Here is a 24,593-nt window from a genome sequence, read left to right on the forward strand (position 1 = left end):
TTTATCAAATAACTCAGATTTAAAAGAAATCAACAGAAAGAGAAGATACAAGCTTCTTGTTTTAAATCAAGATAATTAAATATGGCACTTATTCCTGAACATATATAATTGATATGGAAGTTTTCCACAAGACCACATGCTCTAGGAATGTAAACTAGAAACTACATTTTGCAAAGAAGTACTAAAAATAATTCCACTCTCAGCTTTAGCATAACACCTCCCAACTTTTAAATATCATCTCCCAACTTTTTAGACTCTGCTGCTGAGCATAAATGGCTCCAGAGAGCTACTTTTGCAGCTTCTCAGTACAGATTGTCACTGTAGGCCAACATGGACCAGTGGATTATTTCCCATCAGTTTTCCTAACACAGTAACGTTTGAAAAAAATTGCTTTTGTGTTAGCATTCAAACTCCATCTCTGTAATATCACCAGAACTCTTTCCAGAATTCTTCATCAATTTGAAATATTAACATAAGAACAGCCATACTGGGCCATACCAACAGTCCATCTAGCTCAGCATTCTGTTTACCAACAGTGGCCAATGCCAGGTGCACTAGAGGGAATGAAGAGAACAGGTAATCATCAAATGATGCATCCCCTGTAGACCATTCCCATCTTCCAACAAACAGAGGCTAGGGACATCATTTCCACCCAATCTGGCTAACAGTCACTGATGGACCTAACCTCCATTAATTTATCTGGTTCTTTTTTGAACACTATTAAAGTTCTGGTCTTCACAACATCCTCTGGCAAGGAGTTCCACAGGTTGACTGTGCAATGTATGAAGAAGTACTTCCTTTTTGTTTATTTTAAACCTGCTACCTATTAATATCATTTTTGATGACCCCCTAGCTTTTGTCTTATGGGAACAAAGAAATAATTTTTCCTTACTTTCTCCTCATCAGTCATGATTTTATAGATCTCTATCATATCCCCTCTTAGTCTCCTCTTTTCTAAGATATAAAGTCCCAGTCTTATTAATCTCTCTTCACATGACAGCTGTTCCAAACTCCTAATAATTTTTGTTGCCCTTTTCTAAAATTTTGCAATGCCAAGATATCTTCTTTGAGATGAGGTGACCACATCTGCACTCAGTATTCAAGATGCAGGCGTACCATGGATTTATAAAGAGGCAATAAGATATTTTCTGTCTTTTTCTCTATCCCTTTTTAAATTATTTCTAACATTCTGTTTGCTTTTTTGACTGCTGCTGCACATTAAGTGGATGTTTTCAGAGAGCAATCCATAATGACTCCAAGATTTCTCTCTTGAATGGCAATAGCTAATTTATTCCCCATCATTTTGTACATATAGTTGAGATGTTTTCCTATATGCATTACATTGCATTTACCAACATTAAAATTCTCTTGCCATTTTGATGCCTAGTCACCTAATTTTGTGAGATCTTTTTGAAGGTCTTCACTGTCTTTTTATACATGCAACTGTTGCTTTTACATTGAACATATTTCAATAACATAAAAAGGCTGACAGAGTTTGTTTTTTTGTTTATTGGTTCACTTTGGTTATCACTTCTCTCTGTATTATAATTATATTATATTATATTATTTATTTTCTTTGCTGCTTACTAATTTATTTTCATCCCTTATTTTGTATATGATGCCTAATACAGTAAAACCTGTGTTATCTGGCACACCCGGGAATTAGGGCGTGCCAGTAACCTAAAAATTCTGGTTATCTTGGGGTGCGGGGAGCCATGAGGGGCCTATGGGGGGAGGGGGGAACACAGGAGCCATGCGAGGGCCAGGATGTGGCCTGCTAGCAGGGGCCACAGGCTGCGGGGAGGAGAGGGATGTGGCTTGGGGGGGGGGGGAGGACGGGAGGTAGAGATGGCAGGGGCAGCCTGCCAGGAGACTGAAGCGGGCGGGAGCCATGAGGGGGCTGGCCTGCAGGGGGTGCCAGGAGCCGCGGGAGCAGCCAAGATTATTACTGCTTGCTTCCGGCTGCTGTTCGCCCCTCCTCCAGGTACGTGCTGCACGCTCTTCTGAGGAGCGGCTCAGCACTTAAAGGGCCAGTTTCCTTTTTTTTGGTTTGTTTTTGTTTTGCTTTTCCTGGCGTCAGAAATTTGCTGTTTTCTACAGTTTTCTGGATGCTTAAGTTCCGGATAGAGCAGGTTTTACTGTATGTATGTATGTATCATACTTCATATATATATCACATTTATTTTCTAACAAAGTCTTACTATATGTTTGGAAAGAATCCTTGACATTGGAGACACCTCCAAAATAGGATATATTAATAACATTTTCTATGTAATTGAGAAATGGTTTGTCAAAAGATCAATGTCCAAAAACTTAAGGGGCATTTGCTTGCCAAAACTGCTTGTGTAATTAGCATGATTCCACGTCCAATCTATTATCTGTGCACAAACGGACAGTTTGTCAAATAGCTGGTCATTTGCAAGTGGGAATTCCCAATTTGCACAGTGAATTATAGTAACTGTACAAAAATTGGGCAAGCATATGCTTGTATGTATTAGCATCCATTTTTGCAGCTGACCTTTTGAAACTGAGGCCTTTGTATGTAAAAATGGAATAAAAGTGCTAATGAAAAATGTACAGGTAAACATACAACATATGTCAAGATTACAGAATAAAATAAACAGAGTTCCTTTTCAGTAAACAGAATTCTTTCTTCTCTCTTTATCCATTTGAGATTTTGAAAATATAACTGTTAAGATGATTTTATCAGGTTTATATTGGATGGTGCACACAGATCTTTACAAAATCGGTGTTAACTGACAAAGGGGCAGGAAAAAAATGTCAGTCCCAAAATCAACAGTATCCTTCTTTCTAAACATTAAAGGAAATTTTATAATATATTTGAAGAAGAGAGACAGTTATTTCAGTGTTTTCCCTGCCACTTGCTTCTTCCTCCATCCTGCTCCTGACTAGTTTTAGTTTTCCTCACTAGTTCCACTTTATATAAACAGGTGACAGTACTTTAAAAAAGTGTTTAATGGTATTTTTACTATTAATGAGATTGGTGGGTTGTCTTATTTTCTAAGGGTCAGTTCTTCAAGCTTCACTTACAGGGAACAACAGTTATTCATCTATATGGACTAATATAAGTTGCTGGAAAACTTGCATAATTGCTATTCAGAATCAGAAAGGGTTGCAAAATTAGGTCCTAAAAATCTGAATTAAAATTTAGTATATTTTTCAAGTTGTGAATCATTCCTCATTCCTCAACAGCTGCTCTCAGGTAAGTTTATTATTACATTTTCAAATAACCCATTATCCACAACACCTGTCCTGTTCTTAAACTGGGAAATATCCATACAAAGTAGCTAGCTTATCACATATCATAGGAGTATTGGTATTTCATATTCAGTTTGTCCATTTATTTCTTCACTTTTTATTACTCCTAATTGTCTATCATCCTATCCTTGATTTGGACTGGAGCTTACAGTAACCTTCCTGGTTAACTACCCTATATCTGGAGAAACATGAATCAAGTGGTGCCCAGGCATGGGAATTCCCTAATTTGTTTTTCCTGTTATATTCCAGCTCAGTTTTCCCCTTGATATTTTTACGGGCAGTCCCCGGGTTACATACAAGATAGGGACTGTAGGTTTGTTCTTAAGTTGAATTTGTATGTAAGTCGGAACTGGTGCATATTTTGGGGGTGGGACAGGGAGCTGGAGTTAGGTGGAAAAGACCCTGATTCTCATACAACTTCCTTATTCTAAGAAAAATACATACTGTTTTGATATGAAGGTTTTTTTGGTTGATATTTTAATTAAAAATTGATTATAAGTTTCAGTGTTTCATGCTATATCCAAATCTTCCTTTTGGGGTACCTGAAAGATGCCAGTTATTCATTTAATAGTCAGAATCTTTGTTTTTTAGAACTAAAAAAAGTTTATTCAATGCATATTACTGCTCCAAATAGAATTTGCTACAGATGGTTCAGTGAAATGGGTATTAAGTGTAATCAATAGTCATTGGAGAGCACAGTGAAATATTGATACAATCAAAGCTGTTGTTGTATTCTGCTAAGCAGAAAATGGAAATCCCTTCCTGTGAAGTGTATGTGTGAATTTATCCACAGGATTAATTTTAAAGAAAAATTCTGTGTTGGGAACAGGAGTTTAGCCACAGGTAGGTCCTCATTGTCCACTCACCCACTTTGTAACCAGACCCATCCCCTTGAGGCTTACCCTGCTCCGCTCCAGCCAGGGTGTGAGGTTGGGGCTTATCCTCTCTTCCCTTCTGCCCTGCTCCTCCCCATTCTTGCCCACCCATGCCACTGGGTAATTTTTCAGCTTCACCTCTGCCAGGCTTGAAGGGACTTGTTAATTTCACATGACGCTAACAAGATACTTGCAGCTCTAGTGCTGAAGAGGGAAAGAGCTGTTGCTCCCAAGGTGGGGACTGTAACACAATGGGTCTCACTGCCTGCTGCTCCTGCTGTTCCCTAGGAAATTAATTTTTCCTCTTTTGGCTGGTGTCTTGTTCCCCCCAGCAGACCCTTGTCCTCTGCGGCGAGAAAGCCGCTCCACGTCTCCCTGGTCTGCTGGGGGGAGGGGGGGGGCGCTAGCTCCGCGTCTCCCTGGTCTGCTGGGGGGAAGCGCCCCCCGCGCTGCCGGAGGCGGCAACAGTGGGGGAGGCACTCCGCACTAGCTGCGCCCCCTCCCCGTTTGTAACTAGGGATCCAGCGTAAGTTGGATTGATGTAACCCGGGGACTGCATGTATACCTACCACCTCTTCTTGCTTTCTTCCCCCCTCCCATTTTTTCTTTCTGCCCCTCTACATCCCTCCCCCCCCCCGACTTCCCTTCCCCCCATTTATTTTAGGTCTGGGCATCCAACACTCTGGTCATCTGAAGAAGTGGGCTGTGCCCACAAAAGCTCATAATACCAACTACATTTTTTGTTAGTCTTTAAAGTGCTATCAGACTATTAGTTGTTTTTAAAGTTTTTACAGATTTTATATCTTCCTCAAGAGCAAGTAATGCACAGAGTAATCTGCTGACTTTTTCAGAAAGACGTGGGAATTTACCGCAACTGTTGAAGTATGACAATTATCTCAAAATTACAAATATTAGAAATTCTACCTCAATCTTATTACTCTAGGATATTTGAGACATACCTAAAATATATATTCATATTCACTGCTAAAAGATGGTCTTTTTATTATCATTACTGATTTAATGATTATCACATAAGGATGAGATTGAAATAACACTCCACAGATGATGCACTGTAGATGTTACTTATTCAGGGACAAGCTGCTCCTTATTCAGAGGGCTATGTATCAGAATCATCATGTTCCCATTATCCCTCTGTTGCTTAGGGCAGCGATGAGGCTCCTCAACTCCTTGTTTCTGGTAAGACTTTCAATGGTTTCCCAGCTACCCCCAGGTTTTTCAGTTTGGCTTTCACAGCTCTTTACCAGGTTGTTTTTGGATGACCTCATTTTTGCGTGCCTTCAAATGAATCAAGTGTTTTGGAAAGAAAATGACAGCATTTTTTCTCAGGAGTCTGAGCATTAGTCAGTTTGAGACAAATATTAAAGGTGTCAAAGCACAAAAAAAAATAGTATGAGCTGGGATGTAATATTTCTTATTGGCCCATTCACACATTGCTAGTATCCTTGCAAGGGTCTGTCAGATGGATTTGGCAGGATCCAACACGACCATATTAACAAGCAAGGCAACTAAGGTAGACGAAGACCACTGAAGGATATCCAGGAGCTTTTGTTGTGACTTGACCTCTTCCCTGGGGATCTGCAAGGAACCTGTGATGTGCTTTATTAACTCTTGGAAGTGGTCTGGAGTTATCAGCCATAGTCAGCAGAGAAGACATCTTTCTCAAATTAGGCAATTATGAAGAAATATTTGTTTGAGGAATAGTCTCTTTCTCTTCAATGGATTCTTGTGCCTGAGGCAATAGCAGAGGGGTATCTGAAGTAAGGGAGGAACATCTCTCCCTGTAGTCCCACATTAAAGACTAAGGGCCCATTGGGAATATTGCTGTTGATATGCAGTTCATTGGGGGTGTATTGCCATTGGAGTACAAAATATATCAGGGATGGCATACTCTGGTGCTTGTATTGGGCTTGTGTTTCCCTGACCTATTTTTGGTACAACTCCCCCCTCTTTTGAAAAGCATGAGGAGAATAACTTGTTTTAAGAGTAAGGGAACCTTGGATTGAGATATTCAAATTGGAGAATTCCTCTTCATCAAAAGGGGAAGCCGCAGCACTCTCTGAAGGTCTTGGAGATTCAAGAAAGGTCTCACCTCAGAGACAGTGTCTGTCTGTATACCAATAACTTTTTAGTACCCACCAACAAGGAAGACTCCAGTTCCTCCAAAACAAGTAAGCCCTCAGAGAATCTGAACTCTTGCAATACTTGGTGGTACTGAACAGCTCTAAGGGTATGTCTACACTACCCCGCTAGTTCGAACTAGCGGGGTAATGTATGCATACCGCACTTGCTAATGAAGCCCGGGATTTGAATTTCCCGGGCTTCATTAGCATAAGCGGGGAGCCGCCATTTTTAAATCCCCGCTGCTTCGAACCCCGTGTAGCGCGGCTACACGGGGCTCGAACTAGGTAGTTCGGACTAGGGTCCTATTCCGAACTACCGTTACTCCTCGTGAAACGAGGTGTACCGGTAGTTCGGAATAGGCACCCTAGTCCGAACTACCTAGTTCGAGCCCCGTGTAGCCGCGCTACACGGGGTTCGAAGCAGCGGGGATTTAAAAATGGCGGCTCCCCGCTTATGCTAATGAAGCCCGGGAAATTCAAATCCCGGGCTTCATTAGCAAGTGCGGTATGCATACATTACCCTCCTAGTTCGAACTAGGAGGGTAGTGTAGACATACCCTAAGAGTGTATGTTGTCCTGAGAAGTTCCTTTTGTTCAAAGTAGTTGATACCAGTGAGAGAGCCTCAGGAGACACCAAGACCATATGTGAAGCATAGTATCTTCACAGTACTGAGGCCATCTTAGTGGCCAACTTTGATGCAGACAGTACTGAAGGAACTGTGGGTACTATTCTCTTAGAAGTTGAATACTTTGTTAAGACAGTATCATTTCTGTTGTAACAAAGGTCTCTGTTCCAAAGCATGCTTGTTGTGCCCCTTTTTTTCATATGATACCAGAGCTCCAGGCCCAGGATCAATACTGACAGTGCGTGCAGTCTCAGCCATACTCAGAGTGGGACAACAGATCTCTGCAATGGCCTTGCTTCATGATAAATGAAGGTTTTTTTGAGGTAGACTCCTTCTGTGGAGAATGGCTCCTCTTTTTGTGGATCTTCTCCTAGGATTTACATAAAGTAGACACAGCTGAAAGTGCCATGCCTAACCTTTAAAAGCAGAGCAAATGGAGCACTTTTGGAGGCTATGAGAAATCTCTCCCAAGCAGTAGATATCATAGGGAAATTCATCACTTGCTAGATGGCTTACCAGCAAGAGGCACATTACTTGAAGCCCAGAGAGCCTGGAGTACTATGCAGCAACAGAATTTAGAAGGGGAAAAGTCCCTCTTTATAGTTGAAAGGGATTGAGAAAGATGATTTTCCTAAACAGCTAAATAAAACATAGTAAATAAAATAAATAAATAATAGAATAAAGGTATCTAGCAGTCTTTCCTCTAAGATGTGGGGCACCACAGCTTCACAGGTGACTAATCAGCCCTGCCCAGTCAGAGACTCAGGGCTCCCTGCATGGAGCTGATTGACTGGGCAGGACTGATTAATCAGCTGTGAAGCTGTGCAGCTTAGAGAGAACACTGGTGTCTAAGCTAAGTTGCTCACTTCCAATAGTAAGGGTACGTCTAGACTACATGCCTCTGTCGCCAGAGGCATGTATGTAGATTAGGCTACCAGGCATAGGAAAATGAAGCGGTGATTTAAATAATCGCCGCTTCATTTAAATTTACATGGCTGCTGAGCTGAGCCGACAAACAGCTGATCAGCTGTTTGTCGGCTCAGCGCTGTAGTCTGGACGCACGGGTGTCGACATCAAAGGCATTTGTCGACCGCCCAGGTAAACCTCATCCCAGGAGGCATACCTGGGTGGTCGACAAATGCCTTTGATGTCGACACCCGCGCGTCCAGACTACAGTGCTGAGCCAACAAACAGCTGATCAGCTGTTTGTCGGCTCAGCGCGGCAGCCATGTAAATTTAAATGAAGCGGCGATTATTTAAATCGCCGCTTCATTTTCCTATGCCTGGTAGCCTAATCTACATGCCTCTGGCGACAGAGGCATGTAGTCTAGACGTATAAGACACACTAACATTCCATGTCAGAATGAGATGGTTGAGAAGGAATTAATGGTTGTTCACCTATGCAGCTTTTATATAGTTCCAGAATGGGGTATGAGGAAGTGTAGCGCTCATGCACCAGCCCAACAAGAACTAACAAAAATCTCTGATTAAAGGCACAAGAGGTGTGAGTACCCATAAGCAGGGCTTGACAAATGGCGGCGAAATCTACTCACCAGCCCCACACTGCGCATATCCAAGACCGCATTACGCATGCGCGTGCCGCCGATGAATGGGGCAACCGGCTGAAATCTACTCGCCACAAGCGAGTAGAAACAGCAATTTGTCGAGCCCTGCCCATAAGGACACTATTTGCAGAAGTAACGCTTTACTTTTTCACGAATGCCACAAAGGGCACTTAATTGCATAAAAGTAGGAATGGCTGGCCATTTATATGTTTGACAATATTATTATTATTAAATAATATTAGTTCCATGTTCAGATATCCAAATTAGAATCAGGATCCTGGTGAGCTAGGCAACAAGCAAACACATATAAAGCCAGTTCTTTGACCAATTAAGTTCAGAATATTACAACAGAACTGGCACATGACATAAAAAGTCCAATAGCAACACTTTTTAATTAAACAGTAAACTCAGAGGTCATACCTTATAGTTAGAGAATTGCTAATAAAATACCTATTTTAAAAAATCAGGAGAGAGGGGAGGGATCAGGAAAACTGCAGGCTTGTTACTTTTACCTCAATAGTATACATAGTCCTTGAATAAATTTCAAAAGGGAAATCAGTTAAGAACATAGAGTTAAATGGTAACTGGGATAAAGTATAATACAGTTTTACAAAAAGTAAACCATGCCAGATGGACCTGATCTCTTTCATAAGGACAACTGATAATTTAGACAAAGAAAATGCAGTCAATCTAAGCAAACTAGATTTTAGTTTGATACAGTCATGAAAAATAATTAGTTAAACTGGAGAAAATCTGAATTAATATGAAAATTGAAAGACAAATAAGGAACTGGTTAAAGGGGAGACTGCAATGGCCCATGCTAAAAGGAGGGAGGTTAATAGTGGAGTTCCTCACAGATTAGTCATCAGCTCAATCTTATTTAACATTTCCATTAAGAGCTTGGAACAAAAATCAGAAGTGTGGTAATAAAATCTGAGAATGACTCAATGTTGAGAGGTATTGCCAATATAGAGGAAGATCAGAACATCATACAAGCAATTAAATAGGTGGAGGAATTGGAATTCATGCAGACACTGACAGTAGTACATCTTGACCAATATGGCATCATTTCAAGAGTACTGGCTGATGGACTGGGTGAGAGAAAGTGGGTTGCTACTTTACCAAAGTGGAGAATAGGGATCTGCAATAGAACTACTGATGAGGATGCTTGAAATAAGAACATAAAAACGGCCACACTGGGTCAGACCAAAGGTCCATCTAGCCCAGTATCCTGTCTGCCGACAATGGCCAATATCAGATACCCACAGAGGGAAGGATCACAGCAGGTAATCCTCATGTGATCCCTCCCCTGTCACCCACCTCCAGAGAAACAGAGGCTAGGGATACCAATTCCTACCAATCCTGGCTAATAGCCATTGATGGACCTAATCTCCATGACTATATCTAGCTCTTTTTTGAACCCTGTTTAAGTTCTAGTCTTCACCACATCCTCTGGCAAGGAGTTCCACAGGTTGACTGTGTGCTAACTGAAGAAAAACTTCCTTTTGTTTATTTTAAACCTGCTGCCTATTAATTTCATTTGGTGTTTCAATCGTGCTGAGTGAACAGACATTCTGCTCTGATGATGAAATGCTTGCCAAATCACAACAAGCACAGATTCAAGAAGTTAGCAAGATGAAATAATCAGAGGAGATTGGAAGGATTCAGTATTCTGTCCACGATACTCATAAACAGTTGGATGGACTGCCAAAATGGTATTGGCATCTCTATGTAGTACTCTACGGTTTATCTAATGTCCAATGTGGATAGCCATTGCTCATTCCTGTTTGCTTGTCAGATTGTGTAAAGTACGGGTAAGTAAATTATTTGATTTATATGAAAATGTGAAACTACCTCAAAGAGAAAACCACCATCCAAAGATATTTCAGCACTTCTAATTTTGGATTCCCAACTTGAGAAAGGCTAACAGCTTGGTTTTCAGGAAGTTGTGAGGAACCAACCTCTGTAAATCCAGCTTCTTTAAGGCATCACATGTGAAATAACCAAAATGATTATCTTCTGAAATTTCAGATCATTACTTTTATTGAGAAGCTTGCCTTTAGGTACCCAGATTAAAACATCTGGGCATTACTACTAACTCAAATCTCTAGTTATAAAACTAGCCATATGCAGACAACCAGATATTATTTTCTATAAAAATCAAAATCCATAATAACTATTGATGAGGAAGATTCCAAACACTGAATCTAGTTTACCTGCCATCTCTTTCGGCTGCTCCACCTTCTGTTACTGTTTTGACAAATATTCCCAGTTTTTCAAGACCTGCATCTGCTCCAACTCCCATTCCAATAATACTGATGCCAAGTCCATCTTCATCTGTGGAGAAGACAAGTAAAAGCAGCACTATGTATTTAATTTTAAAGTAATCTGGCATTTTAAAAAGTACATTTGTGCTCTGGCTTTTGTTTTCTTCTGATTTTTTTCATACGATCAACCCCCTTTTTATTATTTCTTTGGTGAGACACTTAATTTTCTGCAGTTTTAATAATACACCAAAGATGGATGGCATTTGCCATCTGGAAAAGGTTACCACAGTTATACAAAATGGCTATTGTTCCAGAGGAGAATAAAAAGTTAATATGAAAGTTCACGCCAATTAACGTGCAAGCTGAACTACAGGAAACAATACTCTTACACAAATAAAAATCTGTGTGTCTTTGAACTAGTTCCTTATATAACATTATTGAATATTTTTCAGTCCGAAGGTTGAAGAGATTTGCAATGGTTTCTTGGGAATTACAGTTTTGCCCTCCAGGCAAGTGCAGCAATCCCTTTACAGATTTGTACATCAATTTAGAAAAATTGCAAATAGTACACAGAATGCATACCTTTTTCTAGTTCCACTGGAAAAAGCTCCAGTTTTTCCACACGCTTTTCAAGTTCATATTCAGCTGATGCAGCCACTGGGTCAACTTCATCATTTCTCCGGTCATAATCTTCATTGGAGTATGTGTTGAAAACCTTTGAAAATATGCCAATATTGATCAACTATCCACTCCAGAAAATACTATAAATTTAAGAAAAGAGCTACTATATATATCCATTTTATGGCTTTTTCTATTAGTGTTAGAAATGGGTTTTTAAATCAATGTCCCCCATTTCCCCTCAAAGTTCAGGTTTTTTAATGAGTGCTTTTATCCAAAACAGTCTGCTAAGGACTGAAAACTATTCTGAATATAACTAATTCACTTTTATCATATGTGCTTATAAATGCAGTACATGTTTTAGAATGACTGAATCATTCTACTTCTTTAATAATTAAACAAACAAGCATATGGTTGCAATCAAACATTGCTCCAACACTAAAGCAGAATACATAGGAACTACTGTGGTTAAATGTCCCTTGTATTTAACCTCAACTGTTAACGTTTTTCTGAGCATCCAATTTGCACACACACAATACCAAAATTCAAACCAACTTCTGCTAAATAAGAAAATTAAAATCTACCCATAAAATTAAAGATTATGCTGCAGCTTTAAATTGAAAGATTACAGTATGGCATTATTACTGTACAATTAAAATAAACAGATTTAACATTTCAACTTTATTAAATGAGATGTTTAATATGTATGGTATACACACACAAACTTTTCAAATGCTACTGTAACTGCAGTAAGTTTGTTGTCTTTGTTTATTAGGGATTATTAAGGCCTTCTGTAATCGAGGCCTCAAAAAGTTATAGCGTTAGAAAGATGGAGAGAGTTGTTCAGATTTTTGATACTCCGCTTTATTTGGATAATCTTTTTATTTACTTAGTTGCCCCAATGTGGCAGTAGTGAAGGAATATACAATGCCATGTCTGGAGCTAAATATTCTAAATTCTTCTGTCCTACATTTATTGTTGCATTTGTTACTTTAAACAAAGGACACATCATACCATACCCATGCCTCCACACTGTCCACAAAATTTCACTCTCTCTACCCTTTTCTGTCTTTACAAGTGCTCCACCCAAAGGCAGAATTAGGTAGCAAAAAAATAATTATGAGCAATACCAAGTGCACGTACCAGAAAAATACCAAAACGGAAAGGCCAAAAGAAGTCTTCCTTGACTACAACTCTGTTCAGATGCTAGTCAACCACTGACTCCATGCGAGAATTGCTCAAGGCTATCACACCACAAGAGGCAGGGAAAGCCAAAGGCAGAGCCACAGCTAAGCTCAGCACGGTCAGACCCTGATGTTCAGCTGTCCATTTAATATCTAAAAATTCACATTCAACTTTTACATTTGAATTCTTAATAAAAGTGAGAGAGATCAAATGTAAGAAAAAAGGATGCTTCTCATCAGATTTGGTGGTAGAGAGATCTTTTACGCATTACAAAAATGTTTGTGCCGCAAATATTAAATACTGTATGCCCTAAATAAAAATGGCAGCAACTGCTTTGAAAATGTTACTGTGTGATACAAGTTTTAAAGTTTAGCTCCTAAAGAGCACAAAAAAGAAAATGATTATAGCTTAAATGGTACTGTTAGTAGAATCTGAGTTGTTCCTACCTAGCAATCTCACAGCTGAGGGAGCAACCTCATTGACTCCCCTTTTGTTTAAAATTAGTTTCACTCCACGTTTATTTTTTCAATTTCACAAATTGGAAAAAATCTACCCATCACCTATCTTTTTTTATTTCTTTGGCATTCATTCCTCAATTCGACTTTATAACATTTTTTGAATCTTTGGAAATACTGACTGAAACAAAGTAAAAATAATGATACTGCAAAACAAAACCCCCTGTGCAGTCTAGAATGCCTTCTTTGAGTTACAAATCTCCTCATCACATAAGAGATTACTTTCCAGCTTGTAGGCATACTGAGTTTTTGATGGTGTCTTGGCACATTTTTGCTTTGGATTTAAGCTTAGAGTTTGCATGCTTCCTCAAAGAAGCTAAACTTATCACAAGTTTTCTTGGCAGAACTCTTTATATTAGTAGAACTGTCAAGGAAACCTTACAATACTACTGGGAACACGAAGAAAGCAGTCATCACTCAAAGTACTGATGCTTTTGTCCAAGGTAATAAAATCTTCTCTGCAATGCTATGGAAGCAACTTAGTCCGCAACACATTATTTCTCTTAAAATAGTCGCTATATTAAGATTATTGTAAAGAATCCGGTTGCATAATACCATGTTGCTAGTAACACAGAAATGGTGATAAAGTTGTCATGCTCTTTGAAGCAGCCCACAACTGTGAGTGCCTACTTCAGGGTAGACTGTGCGAAAACAGGGCAGACACCCTGATGATGTGTTCTATAATTAGATTTCACCAATACAGTAACAAATGTAAAATCCTATATAATTATATCAGTTTTATCAAGGAGTTCCAGACAGTCACCTCAGTTTCTCCTGTCCATCTTGCCATCCAAACTAGTGATGTAAAACTGTGGTTACCTGACTAATTGTATAGTCGATACAATTTGTATTGACTACACGATTAGTTTATACAGACCACTTTGCAGAGTCATAGTGGGGGTAGTTCCAGGAGGCGGCTCAAGCCAGGACTGAGCAATTTTTAACAAAGAGAGTAACTTTAACAGAGAAGAACTTACCAAGTATTATAGTGGATTATCTATTATTGACCATTTTTAAATCAAAACTGGAAATGTCTCTAAAAAATATCTGACAGCCTTCCCCCTTTGCAATCTGGTCCCATTGCTGGGACCCTGTTGCCCTCCTGTCATATGAGAGTTAAGGGGGCTCAAAAAGGAGGTTGGCTTCCCATAGTACCAGACATGTGGAACTTTTCCCCTCCCATTCCCCTTTTTTGTTAAGGGATGCTTTCCCCTAATTCCCCTTCCAATCCTTTTTGTCTCAAAACGATACCCTTTGTGTAATGAGTACCTGCAATGGACATCTGTCAAAATGGGGCATCCTCAATTACTTTGGCTGAGACAGAGATTATGAAACTGGAATATAAACACTCCCTCCCCCCAGTTACCTGGAAGGGTAATACCTCCCCCACTCCCTGCCCCCGTCTGGTCCATCCATTCCTTGTTCTTCCTTACTCCATACAGGTAAACTTCCCATTTCTTTCTTATCTGCTGCCAAATGCAGAAACAGCCTCCTATAGAAGCTAACCCCCCTTTTTCTCCTGGCAGGCAAGATAAGAACCCACCATATATAGTTTTCTTTTAAGAGATCCTAGTCTATTAATTTCTTCTACTGAAACTACAATAGGTCCAAAGGATGACATTTCCAGATACAACAGAAAGTAAACAATAGGTTTCTCTTTATACCATTTCAGGCTATAAAAATTTGGCTTACGAGTTCTAAAAAGATTAATTTTCTTGGGAAGAAATATTTTACATAGAGTATTTTTAGCAACTGGTAGATTTGCAAAGGGTTTTTAAACATGAAAATGCCTCTTTGAGCTGGTCAGGTGTTTAAAAAGGAGTTTCCTAACTGAAGTACAAATCTTTCTGATTACCTTTTTTAGTGGTCTACTTTAAGGCCTAATTAATGAAAGTTAATAGTATCTTTACCATCAAGTGAATAAATATCTTGTGACTGTTTTATCTTATAAGCTCCTTTTGATAAACATATCATTTTGTATATTTTAACTTGTATTTTAAGTTTATTACATAAATATATTATTTTCATTATTACATAACAACAACATTAGTAGTACAGCATGTTCAATGGCATTTCAAAGTTCATGTCTTCCCAGATGTGCATCCCAATGGCTGTTAAATTAAGAAAGTGTAGGAAGTCACCTTAAAATAAACTTTTCAACTTCTGTTACAGAAAATTATTTTGTGTTTTCCTGAATGATTCTCACAATGGGCTTGAACAGATAGAGAGGAAAACCACATAGGCTCTTTTCTCTATGGTCAGCATTCAGGCAGAGGACTGCCTATAGAGCAGTGAAAGGAAAGTAGATAGGAGTCAAAAGCCTCCTGAATCAGCCCCATTTGTCTTTGTGTTCTGAGATGTAAGACTCACACACAGGATCTTGACTGTATCTCTGACACTAAGGAGAGCCATGTGTCTTGGAACACTCCATCACACAATAGGCAGAGAGATCCTGCCATGGCAGACTGTGTGAGGATTTCACTGATACAAAGTCCCCTATTATTAAATGAATGTGTTTGTTGCACTTTCTGAAAGACTCTGTGGATTCTTTGCTGCTCCTAGAAATAAAAGGCCTAATTCTGATCTCAGTTCATATATTCTACGATAAGAAGGGACCACTAGAATCATCTACTTTGATTTCCTACATACACAGACTGGAGAATTTTCCAGACACCGAAATAATGATTTCTGAAAGAGATCTAATCTCATTTTAAAGACTCCAACTGATAAGTCTTCCACTTCCCCAGTAAGGTATTCCATGTTTAGTTACCCTTATATACTGCATCTTATTAAAAGATTGAATTTGTCTTCAGCTTCCAGACACTGGATTTTCATATGCTTTCATCTGCAAAACTAAAAAGTCATCACTATCAGTTATCTTTTCCATGTGTAAGTACCCATAGAAAACAATCAAGTCACTTTTCAATCATCTCTTTAATCATTTGAACAGATTGAGCTCTTTAAGATTCACACTGCAAAATATTTTTTTCCAGCTCCTGAATCATTTCTGTGGCTGTCCTTTCAACGATCTCCAGTATTTCCATGTCTTTCAAGTATGAACAGCAGAATTAGACAAAGTATCCTAGTAGAGGTTTTCACCAATGCTGTCATGGAGGCCAAATCACTTCACTACTGCTATTTCAGATTCCTTTTTTATACATCCAAGATTATACCAGTGATTTGTTAGCATAAACAGTTAACTGATGAATCTGGGCTCATCGGTTAAACTTCATGATTATACACAGGTCCCCTCCCCCTGCACTGCTGCCTCCATATCAGAGGCAGTAGCACTTGGTGCGGGGCAGGTGGGAGCCAGTGCAGAAATGGCTTTTAAGCAGACTCCCTTTGAGCACCAACTCCCAGGGAGCTGCTCCCCCCCCCCCCATACTGCTGCCTGCTTAAAAGCTGTCTCTGCGCACACTGTCAGCAGGGGGAGGTGGCTCTGCAGGAACTGGTAAGAGCCTCCTGCCCTCCCCCCACCCTCCCGGGTGTAAACATGTAGCTGCTGGAAATTTCAGCAGTTACACTTTTACCAAAATAAGTGCATTTTAACACCCCTAGATTATACCTGATTTTTAAGGCCCCTTATATTAAGGCTGCTGTTGAGATAGCCCATTCTGCATAAGATGATCCTGGTGAATTGACTACTGATGAAAGCTATGGAGATGAAAAGAAGCTAAAGAGAAATAAGGTGGCAAGAATCTGTGAAATTTCTGAAGAACAGTTAAAAAGCTCTGGACCTACACTGGAGAACAGAGTCAATCCTTTCCAAGTGGCAAAACAACATTATTTTACTGCTTTGCAAGTGTAAAGGCAGCAAACAAGACTACTGTTAATTACTGCAACATTACTCTTCTATCTGGCCTGGGAAAAGTTTTTGCTTCTGTCTTGTTGACCTGATTTGCTGATGTCTTACACCTAATTCCAGAAGGAGTAACAGGTAATTTGAATTAAGGACTTAGTTCGAATTACCGTTTAACTGCCACGTGTACCCATGGGCACTTAGTCCAGACTAGTGGCATTTAAAAATGGCGATCGGACGGGAACATGCAAATAAAGCCCGGGATATTTAAATTCCGGGCTTCATTTGCAAGTTCAAATGCCTACATTAGCCTCCCTAGTTTGAACTAGGGGGCTAAAGTAGACATACCCTTATAGAGTAAAAGGCCACCACAACATGCAGGCTTCACTCCTGGCCATAGTTCATCTGAAGAAGTGGGTTTTGCCCATGAATCTATACTATATATATTTTTGTTAGTCTGTAAGATGACACAGGACTGCTCATTGTTTTTAAAGCTTCACACTGTGCAGCTTATCAAGAAGTGCGAACAATTCAAGTGCCCCATTCATACTGCATTCATAGATATCATGGCTGCATTTAACTCTCAACAGTGAAGCTCAAGATGGATATTCTGTATGATGATTCATCAAGATGCATTCTTTAAATGGAAAAAGAACTACTTTCTATTTGTTTTCAAGCTTACAGTACATGTCACTAAGATATATTTTTAATATGTTTTGTGTGATGGAATGTGATCCCAACACAAAGACATCTAAAATGAAAGTTGAGAACAAATAAGAGTGCTGACAATAAAAAATTCAAAACCTAATCTCTACAGAGATTAACTAATGCTACTTTGTAAATTAATAATACATAATAAGTGAAAGAAAACTTATTTTTAAATGAACAAATATGCATATTGATAGAAATGTACTGATAATGCATATGCAAACCTATTGCAAAACCTCTTTTTAGTGCTTTTATCTGGAAGAGCACACAATCCACACTTGCGACTTACAAGCATCAAATGTGTCAAAGCCTAAAAAACAAATGCAATTTGCTTAATTATGGAGGTATGGCAGCAAATTCTAGAGCATGGAGACAAAATACATCAGATATTTCAGCACCAATTGTGAACAATATATTTTAGCTCAGAGGAAATATTTTTGAAGCTTATAAACAGGACAATTTCCTTATTGTACAAACGATAAATAGAGTTCACACAGAATCATAGAATACTAGAATTGGAAGGGACCTTGAGAGGTCATTGAGTCAAGCAGTCAAGTCCCCTGCTCTCACGGCAGGCCCAAGCACCATCTAGATCGTCCCTAACAAGTGTCTGTTTAACCTGCTCTTAAGTATCTCCAGTGATGGAGATTCTACAACCTCCCTAGACAATTTAGTCCAGTATTTAACCACCTTGACAGTTAGGAAGTTTTTCCTGGTGTCCAACCTAAACCTACCTTGCTGCAATTTAAGCCCATTGCTTCTTGTCCTATCCTCAGAGGCCAAGAACAATTTTTCTCCTTCTTTTAGATACTTGAAAACAGCTATCATATCCCCTCTTGGTCTTCTCTTTTCTAAACTAAACAAGCCTAATTCTATAAGGAATGATGGAAAGTTCATGTTTTCTAGTTCTTTAATCACTTTCGTTGCTCTTCTCTGGACTTTCTCAAATATCTCCACATCTTTTTGAATGGGGGTGCCCAGAACTGGACTCAAAGGGCATTGCTCGGGGAATTGAAGCCTGGTCTCCTGAGTGACAGGCAGGAATATTCAGCACTATACTAATGAGGAAAGGAACATGGCCTTTACTAGTTAGTATTGTAGTCCTCCAGCCCAGCTGGCTCCTCCATTGCCACTGGTCCCCACTGCCCTTCCAGCTCCTGCTGCCCAGTCGGGCAGCCCCTTTGCCTCTGGACACCAGGCTCCTACAGCCCTGCATGGCTCCCAGGCTACAAAGTAGAACACAAAGAGAATCAAGAACAGCAGTTATCTACAGATTTTGTAAGTTATTCGCATAGTATTAGACATCTCCACAAGTGGCATAAAATAGTGATCATATACATAAAATTGAAACCTCTTTTAAAATAGCTTTTTAATGATTCCTAGTCAGAAACTGTGATTATTAAATGCTTAGTCTTTAAAATAGTTATAAAGGGTTTAATAACAAAAACCAAAACAGAAGCCTTGTAGCAAAGACTAAGAGTGCATTTGCAAACACAGCGGAGTACACAAGTTTGTTTTTAAAAACCTACAGTAAAACTCCAATGGTCCGGCATCTGATGGTCCGGCACTCCTGATGGTCCGGCACCATCAGGAACCCGGAAGTGCTCCGCAGCCGGACCATTGAAGCTGCTCTGCCCCCAGCTTCCCCTATTCAGCTGCTGCTAAAACTGACCAGTGGCTGAATCGGGGAAGCCGGAGGCAGAGCAGATGGGGTGCTGCCGGGTAGGTTCTCTAGCGCTGCCCCTGGGGGCTGCGGGACCAACCCGGCAGCACCCCAGGCGTCCTGATTCAGCCGCTGCTGAGACTGACCAGCGGCTGATTCCAGGAAGCCCAAGGCAGAGCTGCTCTGCCTCAGGCTTCCTGGAGTCAGCTCTTGGTCAATTTCAGGAGCAACTGACCTGGGGAAATTGACCAGCAGCTGACTCCAGGCAGAGCAGCTCTGCTTCAGGCTTCCTGGAGTCAGCTGCTGATCGGTATCAGCAATGTCTGACTTGGGGACGCCTGAGGCAGAGCAGCTGGGGTGCTGCCGGGTTGATCCAGTAGCGCCAAGAAGCAGTGCTGCGGGACCAACCCAGCAGCACCCCAGCTGCTCTGCCCCAGGCGTCCCCAAGAGCAGCTGGGGTGCTGCCTGGTTGGTCTTGCTGCGCCAAGGGTCAGCGTTACCCCGACCACCCGGCAGCACTCCAGCTGCTCTGCCCCAGGCATCTCCGATTCAGCCGCTGCTGGTCAGTTTCAGCAGCGGCTGAATCAGGGACGCCTAGGGCAGAACCAGACTATCGGAAGAGGGACCTATGGGGGGTCTCGGGTGGCAATCCCCCCACTCCAGACCCCTCATAGCCCCCCCTTCCGATAGTCCGGCATATTTGATAATCCGGCACCCCCTGGGTCCCAAAGGTGCCAGATTATCGGAAGTTTACTGTAAATATATGCACTCAAGGACTTTTATAGTAATCTTAAAACAATCATTTGAGAATGTGTTATTTCCATTTTTCAGCTCATGCAAACAGAACTGGTGTAAGAAGCAAGAGATCAGAGGCTATTTGGAAGTACTGCACCACAAATTCAAAATTCTCATTGCACATTGTTGAACCAAAATTGTACATTCACTTTAGACAGGCATTGGTATAGAAGTAAAAGGCCTCAAATCCCTACTTACAGCAGTTGAACACATTTGTTCATCCAGGGAAAGAATATAACAATATTTAACTTCTCTACTTTTTTCTGTAAACAGAGCTAGTATTTGCTATGTATTTTTAAAAAGAAATTTAGCACTGTTCTTTGATACATATAAATTGAAGAAATATCTCATTCTGAATATGTGGAGACCAATTAAGAAGTAAGGTCTGCAGAAATTCTACCTAGATGAGTACAGGTTGGACTTGACCGATAACTGATGAGATATTTTGCAAGACCAAGGGAGGTCATTTCTGGTCCCCCTGCCACCAGGCCTGGCTCAGCCCGGATGGCTCCTCCACTGCCACTGATCCCCATGGTCCTGCTGGCTCCTTGCTGCCTCTGAGCACCAGGCTTCTGCAGTCCTGCTGGCCCGCAAGGCTCCCAGGCACCAACTCTCCAGTCTTGGATCATCTGGACCAGAGAGTCCCAGTTTAGAGAGTTTCAACCTGTACCAAGCTTTTCAGGATTCAGCTCTATAATGCATGTGAGCTTTTGTGTTTGATTTCTAGCTAGAAAGAAGAAAAGTAGTGTAATGAATAATCTGCTTTCTTTCTATCAGGATCTGTATTGTCATACATTTTAAAGGCCTGAGTGGTCATTATGGTAATCTAGACTCTAACATTCTGCATAACACAGGCCACAGAATTTCATGCAGTAATTTCTGCATCCAACCCATAACTTCAGGTTGCCATGGAACAAATCTTTTAAAAAGAAATCTAATTGTGCTTACTTAAACATTTATACTCCTTAACTTATCACAGAAATTACCTACCAAAGGAGACGTGTTATCAATTTACTCATTAATGCAATAAAAAATGAACATTAAGTGAACTCCACAATCACCCCTAACTTGTCTCTGTACAACCAAACATGGAAATAGGAACACAGTCTTAATGGCAACAACTGGACATTATTTCTACAGAAAAGTTCTTGTCCTACCAAGTAAACCGTCACAAGACTTTGTAATGCAGATTGTAAAGGAGTGCAGCAGATGTTCTTGCAATTTTTTTTCCTTCATGTTTTATCCAACAGCTCAATTTTTCTCCCTCTCCAGACTGCTAAAGTTCTTGTCCAAGCCCCTGTTCTATTCCTTCTCAGCTTCTGTAATCTCAGCCTCCTCCTCAGTCTTACCTATGTAATTGTCCATTTCCTTATTCTTACTCAAATGCTTATTTCATTCTTTCCCTCCACCACTTATTTCATCCACCCATAGCAACTTGTCATTAATCTGGAACATAAACTCTCTAGGGGAGGATCTGTCTTTTTATTGCTTGTTTGTACTGTGCAGAGCAGCAGAGATTCAGTTCCTGACAGGCCTCTAAAAGTTACTGTAATACAAAATAAAACTAATGCCACTGAGTCACAATCTCTGCGGTTCCAAACCATTTCCATCATGGCCCAGATTCCTTAAAGATCTGGCCTTAAATGTCACCAGGAAGTATGTGACAGACAGAGCAATAAAAGTCTTTCATTTATTATTTTTACTATTTAGATTGCCATAGTATCCATTTTCCAAACACAGGAGATAGCACAATTGCTCTGCAGAAAAGTTTGCAACCTCAAAGACAAAAAACACATAATGGGGCAGAGGATACATCATATATTCAGATTATTCAGAATAACAGATGACATAGTTACTGGTAATTTACTTCTCTCTTACATCCTAAAAACTATCCACCAATGCTCCCCTTCTAGTGATTATTACCTGGATACGCTTCTTTGCAGCTAATCCACAAAGGCAGATCTTGAGAAAACTTAACACCAACAAACTCAGTTACTTAAACCACAAGATTATCCTTCTTTTCCAAGAAGGATAAACTTCTGTTACTACTATACTTTTCTGACCCTTTTCCTGAACAAAGAGTACTAAACCCAGAAATTCTTTGCTTCTTTTGAACTGAAATCCACAATAGCAAGCATATTACTCCCAGACTGTACAATATCATTGCGCTCTAGAAAAACAGGAAATCAGTCTAATACAGATTAATGTGTTTTATCTAGGTGTGTCCCTGTTTCATCTTTGTAGATGCGATTTTGCCACTGCATTGGTCATTGATTGACCTTTCTTTTTTCTTGCAGTAAAGACAAAGACACACGGTGCTTTGTGAACACTAGTGTAATCGTGAGTCACTAAACTCCTTTGGGTTCATTTTTTTGTTTCACACACAAGTTTACATTTGGTATCAATTTAACTTTAATCAGTAACTATTTATCATTTGCCTCTGCAACTGAATTCTCTTTTAAGATACCATTTTGAAAAACAGCAACTGTCAATCAAAAAATCCATGATCATATATTTGTTAAAATGTTTGGAGATCTACCATTATAGATTGGGTTCTTTTCTTTGAAAAATAAAGTTCACAGAGCCACAATATATAACATGTACTTCAGCCTGCTTGTGGTTTGGGGATAAAAACAGATCCCTCAGTTGTGGCAGCCTCCAGCTAAGACAACTTACATAGCTAAGATAATTCATTTAAAATCTATTTTCCTAAATGACATATTGTGTTAAATATACTTTGAGCTGAAAATAACAATATTTCTCCTACTGCAAGTGAATTCCACATAATGACAACATACCACAAATCCCTAAATGTTAATTTCCATCTTTATTCTTGATGATCCATCTCTAGAGTGGCTCAAATTGTGACCTTATTACTTGAAGAAAGGAAATTTTGAAGTAAACATGGATACATTTTCATATTCAATGTTTTAAGGGCCATACAGCCAATACAGTAGAATTTTATAGCCTACATACAGATGCCAGTTTGGAGGATTTGGGAGTGGTCCTATACCAGGAAGTGGAAGGCAAACATGAACTTATGGCTTTTGCTTGTTGAAGGTTGTCTGTCAGTAAATCATAGAATCATAGAATATTAGGACTGGAAGGGACCTCGAGAGGTCATCAAGTCCAGTCCCCTGCCCTCATGGCAGGACCAAATACTGTCTAGACCATCCCTGATAGACATTTATCTAACCTACTCTTAAATATCTCTACAGATGGAGATTCCACAACCTCCCTGGGCAATTTATTCCAGTGTTTGACTACCCTGACAGTTAGGAACTTTTTCCTAATGTCCAACCTAAACCTCCCTTGCTGCAGTTTAAGCCCATTGCTTCTTGTTCTATCCTCAGAGGCCAAGATGAACAAGTTTTCTCCCTCCTCCTTATGACACCCTTTTAGATATCTGAAAACTGCTATCATGTCCCCCCTCAATCTTCTCTTTTCTAAACTAAACAAACCTAATTCCTTCAGCCTTCTCTCATAGGTCATGTTCTCTAGACTTTTAATTCATGCTCGTTGCTCTTCTCTGGACCCTCTCCAATTTCTCCACATCTTTCTTGAAATGTGGTGCCCAGAACTGAACACAATACTCCAGTTGAGGCCTAACCAGCGCAGAGTAGAGCAGAACTCGTTACCCCATCACAAACTGGAGTTCTTGACCTTGAAATGGGCCATGACCAAGAAATTTTGTGACTACTTGTAAGGTGCTAGGTTTCAACTATGGACAGGTGATAAACCTCTGATTTATGTTAAAGTTCCTGTTAAACCCTGTTAAAGTTCTAGCCTTCACCACATCCTCTGGCAAGGAGTTCCACAAGTTGACTGTGCGCTGAGTGAAGAAAAACTTATTTTTGTTTGTTTTAAACCTGCTGCCTATTACCCTGGAAGGTAAACTACTATTTAGGGAATGTAGGAAACTAAGACTGATACAGAAAGCCAGTTCTGTGTTGGATGGATGGAGAGGACCCTGATAGATACTGAACCTGGCCTGTCTTCTGTTGGATCCACCTGGCAGAAGGGTTACAATGATAAAGAGTGAATTTGGGAAAATAAAAAGCTGTATCCATTGGCACAATGTAAGAATTGTCTGAGGATAGTAAAATGAGAATGCTTTGACAACAAATCTCCAGGACTTTGCAACCTATGAAGGGCTTCTATAGTGAGGCAGCCAGCCACACTTTTTGATAAAAATCTCATGTTAGAAACACTGAGTCCTTGATGATTGGGAAGATGGACACATTTATCTTCAGAAGTGATACGGGGCTATGTTTTGACTAGTGCACACCGATGAACGGTTGGGAATTGTATAAAACGGGTACCATGGTAGAAAGAGTGAGCCAAGAGGCCCCTTACTGCCCTCCAATTCTTCTGCATCTGGGGGCTGTCTTTCTCATCCCTTCATAGTTTTGGAAGTTGAGACAACCAGCATCAGAAGTTTAGGGAAGTTAGATAACATGTAAGTGAATGTTCATGTAACTGCATACAATTTTAGCAGTTACACAGCATTAGTCCCTGAAGACGGGGCTGGCAGCCAGTGTGCTCCCGTCCCAC

General features: G+C 40.1%; 1 protein-coding gene across 8 annotated transcripts in view; it reads right to left on the bottom strand.

Moving 5' to 3' along the window:
* The window catches only part of PPP1R9A (protein phosphatase 1 regulatory subunit 9A), a 265,453-nt gene that overhangs the window by 104,513 nt on the left and 136,347 nt on the right, over nucleotides 1–24,593 (bottom strand). For all 8 annotated transcript variants that reach the window (XR_012902046.1, XM_075922340.1, XM_075922338.1 and 5 more), the window contains exons 3-4: nucleotides 11,336–11,468; nucleotides 10,703–10,823 (exon numbers count right to left, since the gene is read on the bottom strand). Coding sequence is in view for 7 of the 8 variants with exons in the window: in XM_075922340.1 (XP_075778455.1) it covers nucleotides 10,703–10,823; nucleotides 11,336–11,468 (254 nt within the window). In the remaining variant the exon portion in view is untranslated. The remainder of the gene's footprint in view (nucleotides 1–10,702; nucleotides 10,824–11,335; nucleotides 11,469–24,593) is intronic.

This window comes from Pelodiscus sinensis, chromosome 2 (genome assembly GCF_049634645.1).
Source record: "Pelodiscus sinensis isolate JC-2024 chromosome 2, ASM4963464v1, whole genome shotgun sequence".
Classification (NCBI taxonomy): domain Eukaryota; kingdom Metazoa; phylum Chordata; order Testudines; family Trionychidae; genus Pelodiscus; species Pelodiscus sinensis.